The sequence below is a fragment of the Eptesicus fuscus genome, chromosome 12 (assembly GCF_027574615.1).
Source record: "Eptesicus fuscus isolate TK198812 chromosome 12, DD_ASM_mEF_20220401, whole genome shotgun sequence".
In the NCBI taxonomy this organism is placed as follows: Eukaryota; Metazoa; Chordata; class Mammalia; order Chiroptera; family Vespertilionidae; genus Eptesicus; species Eptesicus fuscus.
The window spans coordinates 11,196,582-11,218,766 of NC_072484.1; the positions used below are offsets into that span (position 1 = coordinate 11,196,582).

At 44.4% G+C, this 22,185-nt stretch overlaps 1 protein-coding gene, 1 long non-coding RNA gene and 3 other non-coding genes across 5 annotated transcripts in view; 1 reads left to right on the top strand and 4 right to left on the bottom strand.

Moving 5' to 3' along the window:
- Positions 1–4,381: 4,381 nt before the first annotated feature.
- LOC114231422 (uncharacterized) lies at positions 4,382–7,424 on the bottom strand. The gene is made up of 5 exons (XR_003617380.2): positions 7,306–7,424; positions 6,880–6,989; positions 5,543–5,676; positions 5,143–5,230; positions 4,382–4,511 (listed from the first exon to the last, which is right to left on the bottom strand). It is a non-coding gene; the product is annotated as an uncharacterized LOC114231422 (long non-coding RNA).
- LOC114231469 (small nucleolar SNORD12/SNORD106) lies at positions 5,381–5,473 on the bottom strand. Its single transcript, XR_003617424.1, has one exon. It is a non-coding gene; the product is annotated as a small nucleolar SNORD12/SNORD106 (small nucleolar RNA).
- LOC114231471 (small nucleolar SNORD12/SNORD106) lies at positions 5,754–5,842 on the bottom strand. The gene has a single exon (XR_003617426.1). It is a non-coding gene; the product is annotated as a small nucleolar SNORD12/SNORD106 (small nucleolar RNA).
- On the bottom strand, positions 7,065–7,156 carry LOC114231470 (small nucleolar SNORD12/SNORD106). The gene has a single exon (XR_003617425.2). It is a non-coding gene; the product is annotated as a small nucleolar SNORD12/SNORD106 (small nucleolar RNA).
- Positions 7,425–7,987: 563 nt separating the features above from the next.
- The window catches only part of ZNFX1 (zinc finger NFX1-type containing 1), a 31,882-nt gene continuing 17,684 nt past the window's right edge, over positions 7,988–22,185 (top strand). The window contains exons 1-4 of the mRNA XM_054724551.1: positions 7,988–8,015; positions 9,349–9,503; positions 10,212–10,326; positions 12,844–14,655. Of these exons, the coding sequence (XP_054580526.1) occupies positions 10,266–10,326; positions 12,844–14,655 (1,873 nt within the window). The 5' untranslated portion in view covers positions 7,988–8,015; positions 9,349–9,503; positions 10,212–10,265. The remainder of the gene's footprint in view (positions 8,016–9,348; positions 9,504–10,211; positions 10,327–12,843; positions 14,656–22,185) is intronic.

Here is a 22,185-nt window from a genome sequence, read left to right on the forward strand (position 1 = left end):
CCAAACAGTGAAATGACTGGTCGCTATGATGCACACTGACCACCAGGGGGCTGACGCTCAACCGCAGGAGCTGCCCTCTGGTGGTCAGTGCACTCCCACAGGGGGAGTGCCGCTCAGCCAGAAGCTTGGCTCATGGCTAGCAAGTGCAGTACAGTGGCGGAAGCCTCTCCCGCCTCTGCAGCAGTGCTAAGGATGTCCGACTGCATCAGTTGGACATCAAGGGCTCCCAGACTGCAAGAGGGCACAGGCTGGGCTGAGGGACCGCCTCCCCCCCCCCCCCCCCCCGCCCTCCAGTGCACAAATTTCATGCTCCGAGCCTCTAGCTTTATAATAAAAGCAACTACTGCTATTACGTGTTTAAGTGCCAGAGGTTTACATATATTGTTGCATACAGTCCTTACAACAACCCTATGAATTAGGTACAATTAGCATTATCCCACTTTTCTATAAGAAAATAGACACTAGAAGTTACGTAACTTATCCAAGTCACCCAGCTAGTAAATGCCAGAGCCTGGAACACTGACTAATATTTGCACAGGACTTGAGAATTACAAACTAGTTTCTTTTATCTTCTCAACACTATGAGTTAGAGATCCTAAGTTACCTTTCTACCCATAAGAAAACTAAAGCTTAGAAATAAAAATGATAGAGATTATTTTGTGAGCATTTGCCACATTCTAGCCATCTTTTTAGTGATTTACATTCATTGCCTGACTTTACACTCCTACTAAACTACCAGGCGCTACTATTTAGAGATTTAGGATAAAAAATCATTTAAATAATCCAGTGCTCCTGTCGGGATGGTTTCTTTAGCATCTTTTTTGGGTTAGGCACATCTCACCCAAACTCTTCTGCATCAAAAGAGTTTTTAAGAGCTTGGGATTTGGCATCAGATAGTATATTGGTTGGACAAATCATATTAGGCTGAGGCCTTTTCTCTGACCTCAGCTGAGGTCCATCACTGGCCAGCTTTTCCAGTAATAATCAGCAAATTAGAAGATTTTCACTTGGGAGAACTTCTCAACCTAGGTTTGCATTTGCTTAATTAGGGACTCAGCATATGGAAGAAGATTTAAAAGGGGGAAGGGAGGCAGCAGGAAAAAAACACACAATTATTTTAAATGGATCTAAAAGAGGAAGAGAACTCAAATTTTTCACCTTTTCTAGATTAAAAAATAAAAAGCCCTAGTGGCAGCACCCCATGGTTAAATTAAATAAGCTTGACATTAAATTGCCAACTCCACTCATTCCCCTATTTTGCTAATATCTTTGGTGGCCATTGTTTGTCCATAGGGCAGTTTTTTTCTGAGCATCTTTATTGAGCTTTCATGCCAGATATTTTTCATACTGCATTTTTGCAGCCATCCAGTGAGACATTTTTTATGAGTTCCATTTTACAGGTAAGAAAACTGAGGCAAGGAAAAATTACATGATTTTCTAAGGTCACACAGTTGGGAAGTGATTGTTCCCAGGATGGGATGCCAATCCAAATGAGATTAGTAATTGGGGCGGGGGTGGGAGGTGGGGGACTGACTCAAATATCCTTTCCCTTCTCAGCAACACTCTGGGTCCCACAGCATTTCCTGTGACTTTTCCTAGCTGGAAACTCTGTTATTTTAATATTAGTTCTGTTTTCTTTTCTAAATTTTACATATTTTTCACAACAGCCATATATTATTTTTATGTTCTGAAACATTGAAGTTTTTATGTGCATGTTGATAGGCTGCAAGAATAATTTTTTAATTATATAAAAAAGTTTTATTTATATCTTTCAAATTTTTTCCTGAAAGCCATTTTATCTTAAAATGGAAGCTTTTTTGAAAATTATATATTCTTTTCTTTTAATTCTTTTTATTGATTTTAGAGAAAGGAGAGAGAGAGAGAGAGAAATGTCAATTGCTGTTCCACTCATTCATGCATTCATTAGTTGACTCTTGTACATGCCCTGCCTGGGGATTGAACCCACAACCTTGGCTTATCAGGATTACATTCTAACCAACTGAGCTACCCAGCCAGGGCCAAAAAGAATATAGTCTAATGATAAGTCCTCTCTGGCACTGCTGGAGAGTCCTTCATTATTCCTCAATGAGAAAGGACCCTGAACCAGATATCAGGAGGAATCTACTATGTGTTCTTGGACAAGTCAAGCTCTCTCTCTGGGACTCAGTTTCCTGAATATATAAAATGAGGCTAGGGTAGAGGGGCAAAATAATTTCCAACAGCTCTTATATCTCTGGCAGGTGATGTCTAAAAGTTACCAAATATACGTTAAGCCATAAACAGGCTAGGCAAATACTTTTCTTCCTGAAGAGTCATATGTTAGTAGCCTCCTAAGAGGGGACCAGCTCTAAGACGAGTTACTTGAGTGAAATTCTTTCATGTCTGTGTGTCATAGAAAGTTACTTTTTATGTTAACACTGTGGTGGGTATTGTTCATTCCATATTACCAGAGTTTATTGTTGCCCTTGAACATTTTTTTAAATTGTGATAAAAATACACACAATATAAAATGTACTATCTTAATCATTTTAAGTTTATAGTTCAGTAGCTTTAAGTTATGCAACCAATCTCCAGAATTTTCTCATCTTGTAAAACTGAAACTCTATACCCATTAAACAACTCTCCCAGGAGCTGGGGGTGCGGTGCACAACCACCTTCTACTTCCTGTTTCTTCTTTCCTTCCTTTTTTTTTTTTTACTTTCTGTTTCTGAGTTTGGCTACTCTAGATACCTCATATAAATGGAATCATACTTTTTTTTTGTCTTTTGGGGACTGGCTTATTTTAAGGATATCTTCAAGGCTATCCACCTTTTAGCACGTGTCAGACTTTCCTCCCTTTTTAAGGTTGAATAATATTCTGTTGTATGTATAGACCACCTTTTGTTTAATCTATTCATGTTGATGGACATTTAGATTGCTTCCACCTTTTCGCTATTGTGAATAACACTGTTATGAATATGGGTGTATAGCTACCTCTTTGAGACCCTTTCAATTCTTTTGGGTAAATACCAAGAAGTGAAATTGCTGGATTACATGGGAGTTCCATTTTTTATTTTTTTAAAAATTTTGAGAGAGAGAATAAGGGAGAGGAATAGAGAGAAACATTAATTGGCTGCCTCCTGCACGTCTCATACTAGGGTTTGGGCCCCCAACCCAGGCATGTGCCCTGACTGGGAATCTAACCATGACCTCTTGGTTCCTGCGTCGACATTCAACCACTGAGCCACACTGGCTGAGCACTCTCTTTAATTTTTGAGGAACTGCCATACCATTTCTCATAGCAGCTAAGCCATTTTACATTCTACCAAGAGTGCACAAGGGCCCCAATTTTCCCACATCCTCACCAACCTTATTTTCTGCTTTATGTTTTGGATATTTTTTCCATTGATTTTAGAGTGGAAGAGAGAGGGGAGAAACAATGAGAAAGCCACATCAACTGGACATCGTGTTTTATGTGACCCAGAAGTGACAAATACAGCTCAAACTGTAGGTCTCACACTGGACTAGGGGCCATATAAGGCCCATACATGAGTTGCTCAGTCTTCAGTTTATAAACTTGGAATCAATTGCCAATATTTTAAGGATTTCTGGCTTCCTTTCAAAATGGGAAGCCCCGACCATGCTGGTAGTAGCTGCCTCACTATAGTCCTAAGAGAATGTGGGAAAGTGAAAATTGATTACTGGTGTTAAGATTGAAAGGATGGAGGTAAATGTTTTTGATTTGTTACAGGATGGTCAGCACCCCATGATTCAGGCCTGGGCAATTGGCCCTTTCTCAGGGTCCCCTGCTGCAGAAGACCCCAGCTCTGATGGCAGGATCTAAAAAACTCACCCATCTGCAATGGCCCTAATCTTCCCCCTTCCTAATCTGAGGGTGGAAACATCCCTCCACAGCCTAAAGAAAACAAATTGTAAACCTAAAACATAGCATTTGAGAAGCTATGTTCCAAGCAGGGTTCTTTTACTCACCAAAATATCCCTTTAGGGTGGGCACCACCTCCCAATCTCTCCCCTACCAGAACTTCTGGCAATCTGATCCTGTTCCCCATCAACTTTTGTCTTTTTCCAGAATGTCACGGGAAGAGTAATCAAATATTTGAGACTTGGCTCTTCCCTCAAGGTATTATCTTTGGGATGCATGAAGTTGTTCCATGTAACCAGTTCATTCCTATATATAGGTCAAGGACAGCTATTACTAATTAAACACCTACCCCATGCCAAGTGCTACACTAAGCATTCTCCGATCTCATACCCATTTTATAGATGGATTTTTCTATAAATACTAAAAACTTAAATGCCTACCACTGTGTTTGATAACTAGAGGTTTGGTCATTATCCTTGTTCAGTGTTTCTTATTCCCCAATGACTAAATCCAAAAGCATTTTTATTTTAAGAACTTTTTATTTTCCTTTTCCAGATAGGAAGCCTACAAAATTTATTATGCTTTATCAGGAAAATGCAGGATCAGTCTTTCCCAAGAGGCCTTGTATTTCAACTCCACGGGCCAGAAACTGGAAAGAAAAGAGATTACAATTAGTTAATTCTGAAGTGCTACTCTGTTTGGGATGTAGGAGTACCTGGTTTAATTAAACTCTAGGAATTAGATGAAACATGTTCAAATACCGAACAAGATTCCCTCTTGAGATGACCTGTCTCTTCTGCACCTCAATGAAGTCTACATTATGTCAAAATGTTCAACCTCAGTCTAAATCCTTTGTTACAGGTAATAGTCGAGACAAATCCAACATACTAAAAGGTTTTTGTTGATAGAGGGACACAGCACCAATGCAATGCATTACTTAATATTCTCAGGTAATGGGAGAATAGTCTAGGGGATTAAAGGTCAGGAAAGAAACTTTCAAATGGCAAAAACTGCAGACAGCAAACATTTAATGAGTGATCATTGACTAAGGATAGAGAAAGGGGGTGTTCTGTTTGAAAATGGGGACTGGAGGCAGACATTTTTGTCTTAAAAGACCTAGTAGTACCAATAGGTCAATAGTATTCTGATGAAGACTATTTTCCACTCAACTGGGTCCCCAGGTTAGTCCCAAGTGAGCAAACTCAACACTCCTGTACACTGGGCACATTTAATAGTCACTTTATTAGGGGGTTGACACCAATCATTTGCAGAAACCTTACCTGCTACTGGACAGACTGAACCAAGCCAAGGGGAAGATCAGACAATAATCAATCTACTTTCTGACCAATGGCACACAGGGTTCCTGACCTGCATGAAGTTAAAAAGATGAAGCAAAGATAAATGACCTGGATGTGCTAAGGGAAAAACAAAAAACACCCTATAGAGCCCAATCCCCACTCCAAAACAAAAACCCACATATAGAAGAGTGGTCTGGAAAACTGGGCTAGTTGTTCTCGGGCCAATGCATCAGACAAAAACTGGCAAATAGTTTAGTTAGATCAACAGGGTCGATCTGATGGGGAAAAAAGTTATGTCATCAGCTGCAATGGCCACAGTTGAGCCCCCGAAAAGAGCAAAGGGGATAGCTAGCCTCACATTCAAAAGGAAAGCAGTTACTACCTCCTCCATTATCCGGATCCTATGTCTATCCAGCCATGTGCGCATGGGGCACTCAGGAGAAATGTGCACCACTTCATTTCCCCACTCCTGGATTTATCTTGCTCCACTCAGTCTGCTTTCTGCCAACAGTAAACCTGGGGGTAAACATGAAACATAAGGGCCACCAATCAATTAAATGTCCAAGGAAGTGGGGGATTGAAGAGCTGCTCAAACTGGCATATCAGATAAACTGGCTTAGAGAAGCTGTATCACCACGGTCGATCTGCCGGGGAAAGAAGTTCACTCATCATATATGCCAGCAGAAAGCTCTGGGACTCTAAAAAAATTCATGCAATATTTGAACACATTTCCTATTTGTTGGAAATAAACCGGCAGCTAAGACAAACAAACCTGCCTTCTGAACTTATACTTGATACAGGCCTGTGCGCTGCAAAGAGTCGGCTTTTGTGCACAGGGTTTTGACCAAGTGTCATGTCAGGATGTTACATTTTAATGTAAGGCGTTATCACTAAAAAACCTGGGATAGTCTGGAACAGCAAGGTTAAGAAAAACACATCTCCCAAGAAGTCCTGCCCTTGGGGGCGTCAATCCTGGACTCTAAAGAGTTAGGCACATGGGAATTGGTGGAGGGTTGATTCCTGGTCAGGGTACATGCCCAGGTTGCAGACTCAATCCCCACTAGGGGGTAGGCAGGAGGCAGCCAACTTTCCCCTCTCAAAAATCAATACTTTTAAAAAATAATCCCTCACTGTTAGATTTGTCACCTCATTTAACTCAAATGCAACAATTTTCAACCGGTATGCCAAAGGAATTTTTAAGATAGGTGTGTACAGGAGGCAACCGATCAATGAGCCTCTCATCATTGATGTTTCTCTCTCTCTATCCCTCTCCCTTTTTTAAAACAAAAAACAAGAGCCAAGAATAGTTGTCCTGTGTGACTGAATCAAAACTACACCTATAAAATCGACAAAAAATATATATTTGGTGTGCCGCAAAACTTTAGGAACCAGTTTATGTGTGCCACAAGATAGAAAAGGTTGAAAATCGCTGCTCTAATTTATAAAGCTGCAAAACTTGCCAATCTCAAATGCTCGTCTAGAGGTTTGTTACCACCACAACTTTAAAGAGTTTATTCCACTTTGGGAGATTATTTCTCTTCAATGTTTCTTCAGCAACATAGGTCTTATAAAATAAAGCATTCAGAGCACTTTAGAGAATACCTAATACATGCTTAATACAAATTAGCTTTGGTTAATTCATTTCCCAGTTCCGCTAGCAAAGGAAGCAGCTCCCGAGAGCACGTGGTTCCTACGGTAGGCCAGGGGACAAATGCTTACCCCAGAGGTCAGGAGGCCAAAGGTTCTCGATGTCTACACGGGGTTCCTTTGGAGGCCCAGCAAGGGCCCTTTTCTTCAAGATCCATTCTGTACCTTTGGATCACGCTAATCTGCGAGACAACAAAGAAAGGGCATCAGTCGCCATCTTCCCACAGTAGAAAAAGAACATGGCCGGGCCTTTTGAGGCCGGTGTATCAGAACTAACTGGCAAGTATTCAAGCATATCAACATGGTCGATTAGATGGGGAAAAAAGTATAAGTCATCATTTTCACCAGCCAAGGACTCCTCAGGTCAGTGCGTGGGTCTTCCCAACTCTTAAGTGATCTCACCCACGGCCCTACGCCTATTAGGATCAGGGCAGGGGAGATGGAAAGAGAAAGGGAGAAACGGAGATGTCGAAGGGAAAACAGTAGATCTCTACTCACCACACACAGTAATAAACCCGAGTTCCCGAGGCGGGATGACATCGGATGAGGATGACGCATGGGACCAAAGCTGCTAGAGAGAAGGCGAGGAGGATGCAAAAGAACGAGCCAGTCCCAGGACCTCCCTTATATAACCAGAGGGGGCGTTTTCGCGCCTGCGCACTGGCACCGCGTTGCTTCCGGTGCCCCGGCGCAGCGCGGGAAATGTAGTCTCCAACTACACCTAATGGTAGTCCAGGCCGCTCTAGCTCCGCCCTCTTCCCGCGGACACACTGGGCCGCCCGGGCGCATCCGCCTCGCCGCCATGTCGCGCCTCACACGCATCAAGAAGCCCCTGGGTTCTCCCCACTTTCGGGGCCGGCTGAGGCTTTCAAAGGACTCGTGCACTGTTGACCCGCCCCCCGCAGTCTCCTCCCCTCAGCCGCGCCCGCCCGAGGCGCGCCGGGGAGCTGGGGCGACGCCCGCCCGCCCCTGCCGTGCCTGAGGGCGGGGAAGCGGCCAGTGCCAGAGCCCCTCCTCCTCCTGCTCCAGCTCCCGGTCTTCGCGTCGGCCCGCCCGGCCTCCCCCTTCCTCCACCCCGTGTTTGTGAGGAAAGGAAACCGAAAGCGCAGCGCCGGGCGGAGTCGCAGACCTGGCAGGGTCCGAACTCCAGACCAGACCGCGGCGGCGGCGGCGGCTGCGGCGGCGGCGGGAGGACGCGCAGTAGCCGGGTGAGTGACCCCTGACCCGCGTCCCGGCCCCGCACCTGCTCCTGCCCCTCGCGACCCCCGGCGCCCGCCTCGGCCACCCCGCCGCCTCCTCAGACCCTGGCGCCCCCTGTTTTCCTTCTCGGCACCTGTCACTTCCATGATCCCCCTTTCCTCAGCGCCCCTGTCACTTCCATCACCCTCCTCAGGGCCCCCATCCTCCACCTCGGAGTCCCTGTCCCTTCTCAGCGCCCCTGTTCCCCCCTCAGCTTCCCTATCACCTCCCTCCCCCGCCTCAGCCCCACGTCGGCCCCCACTCACCTCCTCTGCCTCCATTATCCGCCCAGAGCCCTCCATCACCGCCTCTGCCTCCGGCCTCATCGTCTCGCTTTCCTCAGTCCTCACCATGTCCGTCCCCCATCTTCTACGAAGCTCCCTCCACATCTGTACACCCCGTCCCTGTTTCCAGGTCCCCCAGCACTTCAGCAAGCACCCCAGCTGAGCTCAGCCCCCCTTCTTCCTGAGGCCCCATAGTCTCCCCACCTCACCTGCCACTCCCCGCTCCAGCCCTGCCATGGCACCTTCCTCAACCACCACACAGCCCTGGCTCTCCCTGACCCCATACATTCCCATCCGGCCGGGGTGGGCTCCCGGGGGGCTCCTCCATCCCTTCTTATACCCTCGGGCCCTGGAGGCTCCCCCTCCTCCCCCCCGCCTCCCCCAAACCCGCTCTGGCCCCTTGTTTCAGCCTCTTTCATCCGCCCTGGTGATTACCCTTCCATCAGTTGGTCCCTGTACCAGCTTGGCCATCACTGATTTCCTTCTTCCTGCCCTTGAGGCCTGGACTCCCAAAGAAACCCACTTTAGTCTGCCTTTTCCATAGCATTTCCTGTTTCTTCCTGCTCCTCCCTTTCCTTGCCTTTCTTTTTTCTTTCATTCCTTTTATCCCAGAAAATGTCTGAGTTTCTATTTTAGTATTTTTTTTTTTCAACAAGAGAAAAGAAAGAATTTTCCCCTCGGACAAATTTTTAAATTGAAAGTAAACTCTAAATATTGAACCTGCGTCATGAGAGCCAAGTTTGATGTGATGAAGCAGGAGGTCACCAAAAAGGCTGCCAGCAGTAAGGAAAGGGACTCCTTTTTTTTTTGAGCAGGATAAAAGCTACTCCTCATTTAATGCCCAGTCTTATTCACAGTTTTCAACCATGAATGTTTAAAAACTCGGTGAGAAAGACCGTCTCAAAAATCCCCTTGCTGAGGAATCTGAGCCACCAACTTTTTCCCTGGCCCCACCCCACAGGATGTGCGTGATTGTGTTGAGAAGTTGCCTTAAAGGGGCTTCCTCTTCCTCTTATAGGACCACTCTTAAAACTTACCACGGTAGGAAGAGGAGGAGAAAAGTCCTGCAGATTTTTCTAGCTGGTTGAGGAAACATTCCGTAGATGCTAAGCCTCCTGATTATGGAAACATCTTTCTCTTTTGATCCAGTTTGGCTGCATTCCAAAGAGTAGGGTAAGGGTTAACTGCTCGCCACTTATTTACAGACTGTAGAGAACTGTAAGCTATAGAATGAGTAACAAATGCTGAATAGTGTGATATATACATGGTTTTTGCATTAACAGAAATGTACTTCTCTTTGTCCTGGCAACAATATTTCTCTGCTTTGTAGAAGAGGAAATTGAAACCTAGCAACTGGTTAAGTAATTGGGCCAAAGGCATAAACCAAACAGTAGTTTTGAATGGGAATTAACGACACCTTCCGAAAGTGCAAGGATAAAGAGAAGGGGGAGGGGTAATTTGAGCCTTTGAAATCACCTAAATTGTGAATTTAATGTTTTCATATCAGAACTGGGTGTTTACAGAGTTGAACACTGTGCCCATGATTAAAATCTGTGTTTAGCCCTAGCTGGTTTGGCTCAGTGGATAGAGTAGTCACCCCAAGGACTGAAAGGTCCCGGGTTCAATTCCCGTCAGGAAGGCAACTGATAGATGTGTCTCTCTCTCATAGATGTGACTCTCTTTTTGTCTCTCCCTTCCACTCTCTCTAAAAATCAATGGAAAAATATCCTCGGGAGAGGATTAACAACAACAAACGTACTGTATTTAACTCTTAGTTAACAAATAATTACGATGTGGAGGCAGAAGGATTGGTTTAATGCTGTTCTGGGTTTTTCTGCTAGATGCTGTTTCAAGGGCACTAATTTCTCTTAACCTGTACAGATTTCCAGGTAACTTAAAGGAACGTGAATTCGGAGGAATTCAAGTGATTCAATCATGGAGGACCGAAGACCTTGTCCGGATGTCAGGCCCAGGAATCCCCATACCAACCACAGAGGTGAGCAATGTTTTCTAATTAATGGGAAGGAAACTGAGTTCTCTACGAATGAGCAGCAGGCCCACCTAAGCTTGATTGTATCTCTCAAGTAAAGAATGGCTTATTTCTTAGCTACAGTATGATTGACTCTGAAAAACAAGATAGCCTTCCCCTTTCCCTAAGATATCTAATGAATGGGTGCACTTCAACAAACATAGAGATGTGTGTCAGAAGTGGGAATAACACTCTGGTTAGAGCAGCACTGTCCAGGAGAAACATAATAGAAGCCAAAAATGTAATTTAAAATTTTTAAATCTCGCCCTCTCCCTTCCTCTCTGAAATCAATAAAAATATATTTAAAACAAAACAGGGGAAATCCATTTTTTAAATTTAATACTAATTTAACAAAATTTAATGATTTAGTACTTGTCTTATTTAAGCCAATATATTCAAATATCATTTTAGTATAATTGAATATATTTTTATTATCGTAGTACTTTAATAATTTTAATGTTTTTATTTACCTCCCATATAGTCAAGTATTATCATTTTAAGGTTTTATCAATATAAAAAATTTTAATGAGATATTTAACTTTTTTTGCTATTAATTTCAAAATCCCATTTATTATTTTAAACATCTTAATTCAGACTAGCCACATTTAAGATGCATAATATCTATGCATAGCTAGTGATTATGTATTTGATAGCATATGTCTGGAGTCTTAGCCACCAAAGCGAAGTTAGTTCCAAAAGCATTACTCTACCTCAGTGGTGGGCAAACTGCGGCTCGAGAGCCACATGCGGCTCTTTGGCCCCTTGAGTGTGGCTCTTCCACAAAATACCACGGCCTGGGCAAGTCTATTTTGAAGAAGTGGTGTTAGAAGAAGTTTAAGTTTAAAAAATTTGGCTCAAAAGAAATTTCAATCGTTGTACTGTTGATATTTGGCTCTGTTGACTAATGAGTTTGCTGACCACTGCTCTACCTCAATCATGGTTCTGTTTGCTCAGAACTTTCTAAAATAAAACAACCAAATGAGTTTTGCTTTTCGCTAAGCTTGTAATATGTCATCTGAGTTTAGCTGTGGAACAAATGAGGAAGAACTATAGAATTTTATTTTATGAGCTGTACGAATATTGAAATAATGAGAACCGGTACAATTTTCCATTCTAGTTTTCTAATCAGATCAAAATATTAAAAGTCGGACTTTCTTCTGATATCCTGGAAGTTTGAAATCATAACTATAAAAATTTAGAGTTCGTAGTATACAGTATTCATATTTTACCAAATATTCCTTTGTTTCACATTAAAATTTTCTCTAAAAAGTGCAAAATAAGAAAAAGTACATAAATGGATTTTGTATCTAATGTCATTAAGTAGAACTATCGTTTTGAATACAATGGGCATTTGAAATTTTTATAATATTTTTTATCATCAAATTGTTGTATACAATCTTATTTTTGTTTGTTTGTTTTTAAAATCTCCAAGTCATTCTGCTAAGTTGGATCAACTCCAGAATCAGTTTTAGAGAAAAGGAAAGTGAAAAAAAACTGGACATGGGTATGTGGCCCAAGGTTACTTATGAAATGTGTGGCAGATCAAGGGAGACAAGTTCGGCTTCATCCACTGGGTGATGTTAGCTTTCCCATATATACTGGGTGTGTCACCTCACTCCCCACTCTCTCTTTTCTGAGGGTTGATAATAGGTAAATACTTTGTAAATGAACTTGTGCTGGAGAAAGGAGGAAAACTTGAGTTTCATTTTTCAGTTTCCTTTACAGACTATTAGTTAGCTCAAAAACATCTTAGTAAGGAAAGTCCCATCTTCCTCTTTTCTATCTGATGCTGGGCAAAGTTTAAGAAACATTTCCTTTTATAGCTTTATCTCCTTTGATGCCTGTGTTGTCTATAGTATAATTGTTTCATGGCAGAACCAATGGCTCTAAAAATCAATAGGGTAGGCCAACTGAAAATTATTACTAGTGTTACTAGTCATAATTAACATTAATGAGAGCTTTTTATATAACAGGTACTGCACTGTACTAAGCATCTTGAACATTTAATCTTTACAACAACCCAGATACTGAAGCTTAGAGAAATTATGCAACTTGGTAATCCAGTGAGGAAGTACCCAGGTCAAGATTTGAACCATGTCTGTTTGGCTCTGAAACTCATGTGCTGACTATTGTTTGGTACTGACAAGAAACTAGAAACAATGAGCTGATCTTTTTGATGCTCTGAACTAATCCTAATTTGTAAAGATTAAATTATATACTGCAAGCATTTATTTTGTAGCATGTATTAGGCATTCAACAAATGTTTATTCCTTTTCCCTTTTGCACCCTGTGAAAAAAAGCAAAATTTTTATAATATATACAGCAACATAGTAACTGTTTTACATTCAGCACATGACTTACTTCTCGCCAAATAAAACCAAAGCTCCTTAGGTTTGGGAAAATGAGAACATGTGCATTGTTGTCCTACATCAATTTCCTTGCTCCTTTATTTTTATGCTTAACTACTATTTTCATTGTGTTTAGGGCCTATGGATGGTGAATTACCACCAAGAGCTAGAAATCAGGCCAATAATCCACCAGCCAATGCTCTCAGAGGAGGAGCCAACCAACTGGGAAGGCATCCTAGGGCCAACAACCAACTTGGTCCTTACTGGCAAAGAGAAGAGCTTAGGTTTGCGGCCATGGGAAGGAACCCACATCCAGAAAGGAGGAACCGTAGGGGACGTGCCAATGAGGAACCTAGAGGCCAAAGACATGGTCAGGAGAATGACACCAGACAGAGAAATGGCAGTCAGGAGGAAAGGAACCGCAGACCACCGTGGTCTGATGAAAACTTCCAACAGTGGCGGATCCCTCACCAGAAGCCTGCGGAACAGCCACAGCAGGTGAAGAAACTGGGCTATAAGTTCCTAGAAAGCCTTCTGCAGAAAGACCCTTCTGAGGTGGTCATTACACTTGCCACAAGTTTAGGACTGAAGGAGCTTCTTTCTCATTCTTTTATGAAACCCAACTTCCTTGAGCTCATTTGTCAGGTTCTTCGGAAGGCTTGTAGTTCCAGAATGGATCGCCAGAGTATTCTCCATGTCCTGGGCATATTGAAGAATTCAAAATTCCTCAAAGTCTGCCTGCCAACTTATGTGGTAGGGATGATCACTGAACCCATCCCTGACATTCGAAACCAGTATCCAGAACACATTAGCAACATTATCTCCCTCCTCCAGGAGCTCGTAAGTGTCTTCCCTGCCAGTTCTGTGCAGGAAACTTCCATGCTCATTTCCCTCCTGCCAGCTTCTCTTAATGCTTTGAGAGCCTCTGGTGTTGACATAGAAGAGGAGACTGAGAAGAACCTGGAAAAGTTGCAGGCCATCATCAAACATTTGCAGGAAAAGAGGCGAGAGGACACTTTAAGAGAAGATACCTACACTTTAGTACAGCCCAAGGCAGAAGACAATGTTGATAGCTACCGGACCATGCCCATTTACCCTACCTACAATGAGGTGCACTTGGATGAGAAACCATTCCTTCGCCCCAACATCATTTCTGGAAAATATGAGAGCACTGCTATCTATCTGGATACTCACTTCCGACTACTTAGAGAAGATTTTGTCAGGCCCCTACGAGAAGGCATTTTGGAACTTCTCCAAAGCTTTGAAGACCAAGGTCTGAGGAAGAGAAAGTTTGATGACATTCGAATCTACTTTGATACCAGGATTATCAGTCCTGTATGTGCATCATCAGGCATTGTATATAAGGTGCAGTTTGACACAAAACCACTGAAGTTTGTTCGCTGGCAAAATTCCAAGCGATTACTCTATGGGTCCTTGGTGTGCATGTCCAAGGACAATTTTGAAACATTTCTTTTTGCCACAGTGTCTAACCGGGAGCAGGAGGATCTCTACCAAGGATTTGTCCAGCTCTGCTTCAATGAGCAGAGCCAACAGCTACTAGCAGAGGTCCAGCCCTCTGACTCTTTCCTAATGGTGGAGACAACCGCATATTTTGAGGCCTATAGGCATGTCCTGGAAGGTCTCCAGGAGATCCAACAGGAAGACGTCCCCTTCCAGAGAAACATTGTGGAATGTGACTCTCATGTGAAGGAGCCAAGGTACTTGCTAATGGGAGGTAGATATGATTTCACTCCCTTAATAAAGAATCCTTCAGACACCGGGGAATCTCTGAGGAATGCTGAGGGCTTGAGGTATCTCAGAGTTAATGTCTTAGACCCCAGACAGTGGCCCTCCAAAGAAGCCCTGAAGCTGGATGACTCCCAGATGGAAGCTTTGCAGTTTGCTCTCACAAAGGAACTGGCTATTATTCAAGGACCTCCTGGAACAGGTAAGAGAGAATTTTTCAGAGCACATGTCATCTACCTTAGGAGATAGGGAAGGGAGGCTTGACTCCAAGTTTCTAGAATGTCTTGGTTAGAAACATTCCCATGAGTAGGTGGGGGGGATAAATGGTGATGGAAGGAGACTTGACTTGGGATGGTGAATTCAAAATACAGTATACATATAATCCTATCTAATAAAAGTGCAATATGCAAATTAATCACCACTCTGTCACACCCACAAGCCACACCCACAAGCTAATCAGAGCGAATATGCAAATTAACCCCAACCAAGATGGCTGCGGCCACAGAGAGCAGGAGAGAGGCTTGGGTTTCCCTGGCAATGGAGGAAGCTAAGCTTTCCACATACCCTGGCAGGCCCAGGCCTTCACTCAAGGGTACAAAGTTTCAATTATAGAAGGTAAATAAATTCCAACAGAAATGGTGGCAGCCACAGAGCTGGAAGAGCAGGAGGCTAGGGTTGCCCTGGGCAATGGAGGAAGCCAAGCTTCTGCAGCCCTGGCCAGCCTAGGCCTCCACTCCAGGCTACAAAGTTTCAACTATAGAAGATAAATAAATTCCAACAGAAATGGCTGCCACCACGGAGCAAGCAGGAGTCTTGGTTCTGTTCCAGGCTACAAAGTTTCAATTGTAGAAGATAAATAAACCCCAGATACCAGGGCCTCCACTTGAGTCAGGGGGCGTGGCCAGCCTGCAAACCACCACAGGCCCCTCGCCCAGGCCCCCCTACGCCACAAGAGAACCCCCACCCTGATCTGGGACACCCTTCAGGGCAAACCAGATGACCCCACCCATGCACCAAGCCTTTATCCTATCTAATAAAAGTAATATGCATATTGACCATCACTCCAACACATAAGATGGCTGTCCCCATGTGGTCAAAGATCCTGCCCCCATGTGGACATAAGATGACCACCACAAGATGGCCAGCAGGGGAGGGCAGTTGTGGGCGATCAGGCAAGCAGGGGAGAGCAGTTGGGAGGCACCAGGCCTGCAGGGGAGGGCAGTTGGGGGCGATCAACCCTGCAGGGGAGGGCAGTTAGGGGTGACCAGGCTGGCAGAGGAGGGACGTTGGTAGCAAACAGGCTGGCAGGGGAGCAGTTAGACATCAATCAGACTGGCATGGGAGTGGTTAGGGGGTGATCAGGCTGGCAGGCAGAAGTGGTTAGGGGCAATCAGGAAGGCAGGCAGGCGAGCAGTTGGGAGCCAGCATTCCTGGATTGTGAGAGGGATCCCAGATTGGAGAGGGTGCAGGCTGAGCTGAGGGACACCCCCCCCCCCCATGCACGAATTTCGTGCACCGGGCCTCTAGTGAATTATAAAATTGTACACTGGGAACCTACATAAATTTATTAACCAATGTCACACCAATAACTTCCAATTAAAGGAAAAAAAGAAACATTCTCATGAAATGGGCATCAAATTTGTTTATAAAATTGCTGCTTATTATGGTGATTTTCCAGTGAGGACCCATTGGCATTCATAGTAATAAACCCAAATTGCAAAATTAGAAACGACTGCTAGGGGTCAAACTTCAGAAGATACATTACCTCTGCTTCATCAAAGGCTATATTAATTTGTTTGATTTCTAATTAAGTATCAAGTACAGCAGGTCTTCATATAACGTTATTTCATTCAACATCATTTTGTTATATTTCTTTACATTTATTTAAAAATATATTTTTCAGAGAGGAAGGGAGAGGGAGAGAGATAGAAACATCAATGATGAGAGGGAACCATTGATCAGCTGCCTCTTGCACGCCCCACACTGGGGACTGAGCCCGCAATCTGGGCATGTGCCCTGACTGGAAATCAACCTGTGACCTCCTGATTCATAGGTCTACACTCAGCTACTATATAGCCCAGTGACTCAGTGCACGGATTCGTGCACATTGAAAAGAAATTAGTTAGAAGTTGGCTGGCAGGACTGGGCAAGATGGGCCGGACACAGCTTGGAGCCAACCTCCTGCACTCCCTATCCAGCATCTGTGGAGTGAGCAGGGTCCCTCCAGCTGGTGGGGTCCGTCGGCCTGGCCTGCGGGGATCGGGCCCAAACTGGCTCTCTGACATCCCCCAAGGGGTCTAGAGTGCAAGAGGGAACTCTGCAAAGTTGCTGTCGTACAGAGTGGAATGCAAACGCAAGTGTGCCGTAAACCAGATTTGGGGCGACAGTACCCATAACAACATAACCCATGGCCGAAGGTGGAATCGCACGGCACCTCAGAAATCAGGCTCCCTCCTCTCTGTTTACAGGCGTGCGTCACCAGAGAACTGCCACTGCCAAGTCACTGCAACTCGGCAGTTCCTGCATTGGGCATCAGCCCCCTAGTGGTCAGTGTGCATCATAGCAACCGGTTAGACAGTTGGACACTTAGCATATTAGCCTTTTATATAGATAGATAGATGCCAGCCAAGCTGTTATAACATTGATGAGGAAAAAATATTGGTTCCCAGCCAGGGCCACTGTGGAGTTTGCATGGTCTCCCCATGTCTGTGGGTTTTCTTCAGGGACCCCATATTTCTCCCACGTCCCAGAGATGTGCACATGAGGTGAATTGGCGTGTCTGCATTGTCCCAGTCTGAGTGAGTGTGCCCTATGATGGAAGGGCTTCCTGTCCAAGGTATGTCCCATCTTGTACACTGAGCTGCCAGGATTGGCTCCAGCTACCCCTGGCCCTGAACTGGAATAAGTGGGTTGGAGAATAATTCTCTTACTAATTTTTATTAATCTCTCTTAAATGTATGTATAGCTCACATTTCAAGCCTATCTAATAAAAGAGTAATATGCAGATTGACCATCACTCTAACACACCAGATTGCTGCCCCCATGTGGACACAAGATGGCCAGCAGGGGAGGGAAGTTGAGAGGGACCAGGTCTGCAAGGGAGGGCAATTGGGAGGCACCAGGCCTGCAAGGGAGGGCAGTTGGGGGCAATCAAGCCTGCAGGGGAGGGCAGTTAGGGGTGACCAGGCTGGCAGAAGAGGGAAGTTGGGGGTGACCGGGCCTGCAGAGAAGGGCAGTTGTGGGGGACCCAGGCCTGCAGGGGAGGGCAGTTAGGGGCAAACAGGCTGGCAGGGGAGCAGTTAGGCATCAATCAGGCTGGCAGGGGAGTGGTTAGGGTGTGATCAGGCTGGCAGGCAGAAATGGTTAGGGGCAATCAGGAAGGCAGTCAGGCAAGCAGTTGAGAGCCAGCAGTCTTGGATTGTGAGAGGGATGTCTGACTGCCCCCCAGTGGTCCCAGATTGGAGAGAGTACAGGCTGGGCTGAGGGACATCTGCTCCCCTCCACCCCCCGCACATCCACAAATTTCATGCACCGGGCCTCTAGTGTTTAATAGGAGTATTTTGCATCTTTATTTAGAAGTTTGGTGATGTTTTTCTGACCAGAAATATGCCATAGAAACTTACTCTTGTTTCTATCAATTAGCCTATGGGAAAATTGGTTTTGTTATATGTTATTTCACTTGAAGACTCAGTTTCCAAGAACCTATCAACAAGTGAAGACTTAACTGTACATAATAATACCTATGTGCCGAATACTATTTCACATTCATTACATATGTTAAGTCATTCAACATAATTTTGTTATAATATTTATTTACTTTTATTTATTTATTTTTAAAAATACATTTTTATTGCTTTCAGAGAGGAAGGGAGAGGGAGAGAAATAGAAATATCAATGATGAGAATCATTGATCAGCTGCCTCCTGACAATAACTCAGTGAGGCAGAAACCATTCTATTTTATAGATGAAAAGCTTAAGGCAAAGAGGCTTGAATAATATGTTGAAGCTCACACAGATAGTAAGTGACAGACGTAAAATTTGATGTCAGGCATTTTGGTTCTAGACTCCTGGCTCCCCTATACTATACTTGCTTCTCATGAAAATATACCTCCCTATACCCTTTTCCCCTACTATTCCTACTCTGGCTTCATAACTGCTATTAGTAGTTTAATGTGTATCTTTCCATTATTGGTCTATAACCTATACTAATAAAAGGGTAATATGCTCATTAGAACGGACGTCTTCCAGACGACCTTCCAGACATCCTTCCTGGTGAAGCGGCCTGCAGCTGTAGCCGGCCCGGGTCCCAGGTTCCTGCAGCCGGCCAGGGGGAGGGAAGCCCAGGTCCCAGGTGCAGGGGCTGAAGCAGAGGCAGTTAGGGATGATTAGGCAGGCAGGGAAGCACTTAGGGCGATCAGGCAGGCAGGCAGGCAAGCAGTTAGGAGCCAATGGTCCCAGATTAGAGAGGGTGCAGGCCGGGCTGAGGGCCCTCCCCCACCCTTGCATGAATTTCATACACCACGACTTTAGTTTTATATAATATAAACAACATGCTGTGAACATTTTTACCTTCTTTACACTATAGTTACATTTACAAATGCACCTCACTCTTTCTATTATACCTGCATTCACTGTAGGGTATGAATATACCATCCTATCTAATAAAAGGGTAATATACAAATTAACCATCACTCCGTCACAAAGATAGTGGCACCCATAGCGGCTGGGGCGGAATGCTGGCAGCGTCACCCCAGCGACACGAGCCCAGCATCCCACGCCCCGGCTATGCGGAGGGATGGAGGGGGCCTCTGGCCAGAGGCCAGGGTGTGGGACGCTGGTGTCATTGCAGGCCAGGCTGAGGGACCGCCTCCCTCCCACCCCTGTGCATGAATTTCATGCACCGGGCCTCTAGTGTGTATATATATATTTGTTGTTATTACATCAGTGCTGCGATAAGTATCCATATGTCTATATCTGTGTGTGTGTGTTTGTCTTTGGGTACTCTGCTTATTATTTCTTTAATTTTTTTCCCTAAAGTGGGAATTCACATTAATAATTATACTAGGTACTGCTAAATTACCCTCTCAAAAGGATATACAAAAAAAAAAAAACACCAAAAAAAAACGAGAGGTCTTTAAAAAACATTGATAAATTAATAGAAACTCATGATAAAAAGTTAATGTAAAAGAAGGAAAGGTCTTTCTAATAAGAAACACCTATATAATGAAAAAATATGCATAATTAAAGTGTTGTTTTGAGCATTTAAAAAAACAAGTATCAGTTTGTACTCTCACCAAGATTGAATTAATGTTCCATTTCCTTACACCTTTCCTGATCAGTTTTTGCTCATGTGTCTGATTGAAAATTTTGGCACATTATTAATTTTAATCTTAGGTTTTAATGAAAAATAGTTCAAACATTTTTAAAAATCCCTGTCTCCCTCCTAGCACCTCGCCCATTCCCTTCTATAAAGTAAACAATGTTATCTTCCTATGTATCCTTCCCAAGATATTCTTATGAATATTCAAGCAAATGCATACTTATATTTATTCCCCTCCACTTGTTTTGTTGTTGTTTATCCTCACTTGAGGATATTTGTTTCGTTGATTATTTTTTAGAGAGAGTGGAGGGAGGGGGTGGAGGGAGACAAAGAAATGTGGACAAGAGAGAGAGACATTGATTGATTGCCTCCTGCACGCACTCCTACTGGAGCTGGGGAACCTGCAACCCATGGCCTTTACCGGGAATCGAACCCTCAGATCACTGAGCAACTGGCCAGGTCTATATGTTTTCTTGATACCATGTGTTTCTCACTTCCCACATTTATGATTTTACATTTGTTTGGATGATTATCTTTCTCTTGTACAACAGTTCTCAAGGGTCTGGGAAAATAATAACCATGGCTTTTGTGCTCTATTTTTTTTTTTTTTTTTTTTTTGCACCTAATTCAATGCCTGCCACTGTTAGGCATTCATTCAGTACATATTATTAGGATGGGTTGGGTTGCAGGGAGGAAGAAAAAAATTGTTACTTATCATGCTATACGGAAATCTTTGATTTTCTTGTATCTCTTCCTCCTCTGAGTTTTTTGAGGACAATGGCTGCTTTCTCAGCTTGACACTATGTAAAAATTTAGCTGTTTGTAGACTTAATTAATTAATTATTAGACATTTGCTGATAAACCCACAACTGTAACTCCATTGTTGATTTCTGGTTTTCCCTCCTATTACAAAGGCAAGTCCATTGTCGTATATTAAAAGCATTTCTAAATTATTTGCTGCATGAGATTGGAAACAAATTATATGTCCATCAATAGGGAACTGGCTAAAAATAACCTTGCAGCTGTGAAAAACAAAAAGAGGGAGGATTCTTTTTATGTATTGACTAGAAGTCTGGTGCATGAAATTCGTGCACGGCGGGGGGGTTGTCCCTCAGCCCAGCCTGTACCCTCTCCAATCTGGGACTCCTGGAGGGATGTCCGACTGCCCGTTTAGGCCCTATCCTGGTGGGATCGGGCAGTCGGACATCCCTCTCACAATCCAGGACTGCTGGCTCCCAACTGCTTGCCTGCCTGCCTTCCTGATTGCCCCTAACCGCTTCTGCCTGCCAGCTTGATCACCCCCTAACCACTCCGCTGCCAGCCTGGTTGATTCTTAACTGCTCCCTTGCCAGCCTGTTTGCCCCCAACTTCCCTCCTCTGCCAGCCTGGTCAACCCCTAACTGCCCTCTCCTGCATGGTTGATCACCTCCAACTGCCCTCCCTTGCAAGCCTGGTCCCTCTCAACTGCCCTCCCTTGCAAACCTGGTCCCTCTCAACTGCCCTCCCTTGCAGGCCTGGTCCCTCACAACTGCCCTCCCTTGCAGGCCGGGTGCCTCCCAACTGCCCTCTCCTGCTGGCCATCTTGTAGTGGCCATCTTGTGTCCACATGGGGGCAGGACCTTTGACCACATGGGGGCAGCTATATTGTGTGTTGCAGTGATGATCAATCTGTATATTACTCTTTTATTAGATAGGATAGAGGCCTGGTGCACGGGTGGGGGCCAGCTGGTTTGCCCTGAAGGGTGTCACAGATAAGGGTGGGGGTTCCCTTGGGGTGTGGGGCGGCCTGAGCAAGGGGCCTGTGGTGGTTTGCAGGCCGGCCACGCCCCCTGGCACCCCAAGGGGAAGCCCTGGTATCTGGAATTTATTTTCCTTCTACAATTGAAACTTTGTAGCCTGGGGTGGAGCCAAGCCTGCTGCTCCCTCCGGGGGTGGCAGCCATTTCTGTGGCAGTTAATTCACCTTCTACAATTGAAACTTTGTAGCCTTAATCGGGTGGGCCCGGCCAGGGTGTGCGGAAAGCTTTGCTTCCCCTGTTCCCGGTGGCAACCCTGGCCTGCTCTCTCAAGCTCCATTTGCCGCCATTTGTTTGAATTTGTTTACCTTCTATAATTGAAACTTTGTAGCTTGAGTGGAGGCTTAGCCCTGCAACGGCTATGGAAAGCTTGGCTTGCTCTGTTACCTGGGAAACCTTGCTCTCTGTGGCTGTAGCCATCTTGGATTGGGGTTAATTTGCATAGTCGTCCTGATTGGCTGGTGGGCGTGGCTTGGCTGGTGGGTGTGGCTTATGTAGCAGAGTGGTGGTTAATTTGCATATTACCACTTTATTAGAGAGGATAGAGAACTACCTCCAAGATTAAGTGAAAGATATAGAACAGTGAGAATAGTCTGCTACTATTTGTATTAAAAAGA